General features: G+C 37.2%; 1 protein-coding gene across 1 annotated transcript; it reads right to left on the bottom strand.

Moving 5' to 3' along the window:
* Window positions 1-905: 905 nt before the first annotated feature.
* LOC105440455 (ficolin-2-like) lies at window positions 906-5,791 on the bottom strand. The gene is made up of 4 exons (XM_031000021.1): window positions 5,773-5,791; window positions 3,865-4,532; window positions 3,008-3,219; window positions 906-2,103 (listed from the first exon to the last, which is right to left on the bottom strand). The coding sequence occupies exons 1-4, from the start codon at window positions 5,789-5,791 to the stop codon at window positions 1,833-1,835; spliced, it is 1,170 nt and encodes a 389-aa protein (XP_030855881.1). The 3' UTR covers window positions 906-1,832.
* Between the last annotated feature and the right edge of the window lie 254 nt (window positions 5,792-6,045).

Below are 6,045 nucleotides of genomic sequence, written 5' to 3'. Positions count from 1 at the left end.
CTTTTTCTTTCGAGTCTTGCGAATCTTTAAAAAAAAAAAAATTGAAAATCGGACCTACAGTTACAAGCTCACGGGACTTTTTGTCTTTGCATGTCAGCCCGAAAATCGCTAATTTTTGTGGTTTGTGTACAAAACATATGGAAATGTCATTTTTCCTAAAAATAGATCAAACATTGGTTATTGGGTCTTGTTTAAAGTTTAGGTGGTTGTTTTGGGGTCAAAATAGTTGAATTGTGGTAAGAAATGAATTAAAACAAAAAAATCAAAAAATACATAAGTTAAAAAAACAATGAAATACATAAGAAATTATCAAAACAAGAGATAACATAAGGAATAAGCTGGCTCTTCCAATTTTTGTTGTCGTATTATTATTCCAAATGGTCCAATGAATATATGCAGTGAAAAAGAATGCTTAAATATGAATAATATATGATTTATGGGTAAACATGTGATTTTATGACCTTATTTGCATAAATTACCATAATAAGCAAATGAGCGAATTTTTCAAAAAATTGAAATTATCATATTATTTTATACACTTCACTTGACATGCGTGCAAATTTTCGCGGAGATCGGCCGTTTCACGGCCGAGATCTAATTAAGGGGGGGGGGGCATATTGCCCCCCCCCCAGGCCGTACTTAGACCTCAAATAACCCGGCCTGTTTAGGGTTAAGCTGAAGCAAAGACATTTTGTGTCCTCTTCCTGCGATGGAAATGTGGTCAGAGAGAGTCAGCTCATTCTCAAGCGGAACACCCCCTCGTTTTCAATCTTTTTCAAAATAATTGTCTGCAAGTTCGAGGTAATTGTAATATCTATACCACTACCAACATCAGCAATAACAAACTGATCAGCAACAACTACCTCAACAGCAATGGTGATAGTAAGACACAGTTTTCGTAGCAGTAAGTTTTCTTCATGAAGTTTATGTACACGTAAAGGTCCAACATTTATTGGATTAAAACATTTGAATAAAGTTGTGTTTTGTTTAATAACGTCTATTATTCGATCTTAGAACATGGTGATATACATTCGTTATCGTTTCAGAGATAGGAGAAACAGGTTCATTGTGTTTTTAGTATGTTTTATCTGTGAAGATAATCATATTTTGTTATACACAGACAGGTTTGTGCTGAACATTAATTAACATTAAAACTCATATATACTGCAAAATTTGGAGTATTTTGATGTTTGTCATAAACGATAATACTTACACATGCACGTACTCTTCAGTGTGATAGAGTTTTTCAGGCCTAATTATATGCATTTAATAAAATCTTACTCAGGACAGGGCAAGGAGATATCATATTATGATCTGACATTGACAGTGCGATTTCTGCTTGATAAAGTTTATACTTCTCAGAACATTAATGATCAATCTACAGACTGATGCATAGAGATTGATCAATGTAGTTCTAGGATAATTATAATCCGTTCCATGAAGAACAAATCACATCAAAATCATTCAAATGAAAAGAGGTAAATACAAATCATTCCAACTTTATGGGCAACAGTGTTTATATACACAAATATAATTATATATGTTCCAATCCACTGAATTCAGCAAAAACACATCAATATTTTTCAAGTTTCTCTCAAAAAGTGGACTATCAGTGTTGTATTACTTAATTGCGCTGGACTTGGACTCGAGTCGATGGTATTGTACACAACTCAAGTTAAAATCTTTACAAGCCGCAATAAAGATAATGTCAGGTTTTTGGACTGTCAATCAAAGCATTATCAATATCCATATATACATAGACATTTTACTGGAATGTCTTTCGAAAGCTCATATTCGAGATAAGAAAAACAAATGGCGCAAACATGAATGAATTAAGAGGATTCTCTCAACTTCATCTCTGTAGATGTCATGTACTTTTCAGGCCAGGTCCATACGATTCCACGAAGATCGTTCTGAATTCCATAAACACCATTTAAATTGGACGTGTAACAATAATTATACCACCACGCCCCTTGGTAATCAATTGCACAGTTTCCCCCTGCAATATCATTGTCCATGTCATAGGTCGTGAAGCCTTGTGCGTTGGCCACATCGAGTCCTTCTCCTGCAGTACCAGAATATGATGAGAAATTGAGTCGGTAGCTACATTGAAAAGAAAGACAAGTAATAAACAGATTAATCTGAATGTAGTCTTGAAAAGGTCCATAAAAACGAAAATAAAAGTAAATTTTTAGAATGCGTGGGAGTGGTTGGAGTAGCACCCTTTCGCTGAAGTTTATCAGCGCTCCTTCAAGTACATGGAGAAAGTATATTTAACATTGTTCTATTACTGACCAATACAGTAGGATGAAACAAAGCAAAAAACAAACAAACAAACAACCAAAACAGTATGTTGATTATGAGTGAGCAAGGTTTTCGCATGTATGGACACACTACTTTCCATTGTAAAATCGTGAGGAGGGGAGCCATACGTTTTAGGATAGTGACCATTCTAAAATTGATTCAATGTATTGTCAGAAGGAAGGATGGGGTACATTTTTGAAATGTTAGTGTTAACCGGGAATATGAATCAAATGAGAGCCTTGAATAAGATATTAATTTCATAATGTGATTGCAATAGCAAAACCGTTTTCTTAAGATAGCAACTAACAAAATTGAGAACATCCCTTACAGCAAGTTAATTTTTTTAAAGTAAACTCTTACAAAAGTGTACTAAAAGCATAGGCATTACAGCTATAAAGTAGATATTCTGTGATATGTGTATCAGAAAAAACATTTATTCCATAACAAGAGTATAGCATACTGAGGATATTGTTAAAATCGGTAGCAACAAAGGTAGGTACATCACAGCTTTTGTAAGTAGATTTTCAATCGGTTTTACAGTGTAATAATTATGTCATCCTGAAGTGAGAAATCATATTTATATATATAATTAAACAGTAACAAATAAAAACCCTTGAGGGTTCGGTTCGCGAAGGAGGATTTTTTAAAATCATAATTATATATCGAATGATTGTATAAGAAAATGGAAATGATGGAGCCATACTTTGTGATAGGGCTTCCAATGCTGAATTGACCATAATGGGCATAGACTTGATTGTTGCTGTAATCCACCAAATCGATCCGTAGCTCGACGCCATCTTTGGCCAGCAAATAGATAATATCTAACCCCAACCAGTATTCGCCGCTGACGTCACCAAATCCTTGGACATACTCAGCGTATTTCCGGTAGAAATTGACAGACCCATCATAACGTTTCTGCATTGTATGATAAATAATGTAGAATTCATTGATGAAATCGGTATCATTAGTTTTAGACTTTGAAAAAAAACTTAATCTAAAGGGCAGCTTCAGAATATACCTGAACAAAAGAATGTTATTGGGGAAATTGTGTAATTTTTTTTTTACAAACTCCGCCCATTACAGCTATAACTCCCCTCCCATCAGCCTACTCGCCTCATGGAGACCCCTCCCATTATCCTACTCGCATCAGGGAGACCCCTCCCATTATCCTACTCGCATCAGGGAGACACCTCCCATTATCCTACTTGTATCAGGGAGACCCCTCCCATTATCCTACTCGCATCAGGGAGACCCCTCCCATTATCCTACTCGCATCAGGGAGACACCTCCTATTATCCTACTCACGTCAGGAAGACCCCTCCCATTATCCTATACTCGCATCATGGAGATCCCCTCCCATCACCCTACTTGCATCAGGGAAATCCCCTTCCATCATAATAATTCTACCCCCATCAGCGACATCCCCTCCCATCATCCTACTCGCATGATGCGAGCGAACGAATGTCGTTTTTATTGCAGGCCTAAACAACACGACATGGCATCATTTGACATTATTATAAACTTCATTTACAGAAGAAAAAAAAAGATAGTGGAATGCACCTGAAAAACTGTCCATCCTCCGCCGTCGCTGATCATATCACAGTTAACATCGATCGCATCCGCCCCACTAGGAATGATGGAGTAGACACCACTTGTTTGGTAGCCCATTGAATGCAGCATCTTACACGAACTCACATTTGAAGTCTCTGTTGTAGTCTCTGTTGTAGTTTCTGGCAATATATTTGTCGTACTCTCTGTTGTAGCTTCTGGTGAATTATCTGTCGTGCTCTCTGTTGTAGTTTCTGGTGAATTATTTGTCGTACTCTCTGTTGTAGCTTCAGGTGAATTATCTGTCGTACTCCTTGTTGTAGTTTCTGGTGAATTATTTGTCGTACTCTCTGTTGTAGCTTCAGGTGAATTATCTGTCGTACTCCTTGTTGTAGTTTCTGGTGAATTACCTGCCGTGCTCTCTGTTGTAGTTTCTGGTGAATTATTTGTCGTACCCTCTGTTGTAGTTTCACGTGCCTCTGCCGTGCTCTCTGTTGTAGTTTCAGGTGAATTATCTGTCGAACTCCTTGTTGTAGTTTCTGGCGAATTATCTGCCGTGCTCTCTGTTGTAGTTTCAGACGAAGTGCTTGTGGAACTCTTTACTGTCGTTTCTGGCGATCTTGTTGTTGAACTTCCCACTCCAAAAATTTCTTGCGAAGGTGAATCATCTGTCTGAGTCTCTATAATGTTGACATAAATAATAATATTAGTTCAAATTCTAGATGCTTGCAAAACTCATAAGCAAAACGAAAACAACATTCTTACAGTAAAAATAGGACATAACAAACCCACTTTGGATTACAAAAGCCCCGGTCATTGGCAAGTACAGCACTGTGTACACATCTCCCCTCGATTGGATGATTCGTAACTAGCCCATGGTGGCTTCCATTACCTCATCTGTACACCCGATCTGATGCAAGTGGAGTGGACAAGCGACAATTAAAATGTAAAAAAAGATTGAGACCACTGAACTGGACTATTCAGCTCAGATCAGTAATCAAATTAAGGATCGTTTATTTGGACACTAATTGGGATAAGTATTTCCAATACCATTCTTCCATATTACCAACCTTTTGAACAGAACGTTTTTATGTAACTATACCTACCATGTGTACCCGGCAGAGTGCACATAAAATGGCGCCAGGATGCAAGTCTTCCAAGAATAGGGTCGGAATCGTTCGGCGTTGATACCAGCCTTGGAACAAGTTGTATAGATCTCCCGCCAGGTAGAGTAATATTGCCACACAATGCAGGGACCGGATCGCATAAATTTCTGCATTCAACGACTACCACGTGAAAATCAAGAATTTGAGAAATATTGTTCAGGTAATTCGCATCAAACCTTTTGTTTCAACACAGAAACTCATTAATATCTTCAATTATCAAAGGTACTATTCAAAACGATACTCCCGTTGTTGGACTTTGCATGTATAGAATATTGTCAACACACGTACACAACCAAGAAAAGCGGCTTACTTCGAATCATCGGGTCATCGCGTCGGAGTCGGTGGTCGCGCTATATACCCGACTTTTTGTGAAACCATGCCCTTTCCACGAATTTTTCGAGGGTTATGTTTGTGAAATAAACCCCTCTCATCTACAAATGGTCTGGTTCAATTTACCCGACGCTTTGTGAAAACCCCACGGCAAATCTACGAAAGGTCACGTCATCTTCCTTTTTCGTTTTATGAAAGGTATTTGTTACCCGACCACCCTAGCGGATGCGATGGACCGATGCTTCGAGGTAAGCCAGGAAAGCTAACATAAATTTGGTTACAGCGAGTGAGAAACATCCTTTTCAAGTTTGCACCCAGTCTCAAACGTGTGAACCTGCATGCCTTATGAAAAATATCCGTAAAGGAGCCTAATTTACTTGAAAAATATGAATTATAAGTCACAATAATCACAATTCACACTTACCATGAAAGAAACTCGCCATGATAACGAACAGAAACATAAGCAGACCCTATGTGATGTTTCAGACAAATCGATTAAGTTGGAGAAGAAAGAAGAAAAAAAATCAAATCATTTTAGGATATGGTCAAGGGTAAAGTATAATTATAATTGATACGTTTAATTTAAATTAAAATGAGATGAATGTCATTAAAGTCAGTTAAAGTAGATATTCATTGATTTAAAAAACTAACTTTATTTTCATTAATGATCATTATAAATTACAAAACGCTTTAATAC

The sequence above is a fragment of the Strongylocentrotus purpuratus genome, unplaced genomic scaffold (assembly GCF_000002235.5).
Source record: "Strongylocentrotus purpuratus isolate Spur 01 unplaced genomic scaffold, Spur_5.0 spur5_scaffold_6, whole genome shotgun sequence".
In the NCBI taxonomy this organism is placed as follows: Eukaryota; Metazoa; Echinodermata; class Echinoidea; order Camarodonta; family Strongylocentrotidae; genus Strongylocentrotus; species Strongylocentrotus purpuratus.
The sequence above is the reverse complement of the archived record's forward strand: the minus strand, read 5'-3'. Positions and strand labels throughout refer to the sequence as shown.

Bases quoted from the DNA above. Each gene is read 5' to 3' on its own strand.
- LOC105440455 (XM_031000021.1), bottom strand. The intron at 3,220-3,864 runs GTGCATTCCACT...CATACAATGCAG, and splicing joins GAGGATGGACAGTTTTTCAG to AAACGTTATGATGGGTCTGT. The intron at 2,104-3,007 runs GTATGGCTCCAT...TTTTCAATGTAG, and splicing joins ATTGGAAGCCCTATCACAAA to CTACCGACTCAATTTCTCAT.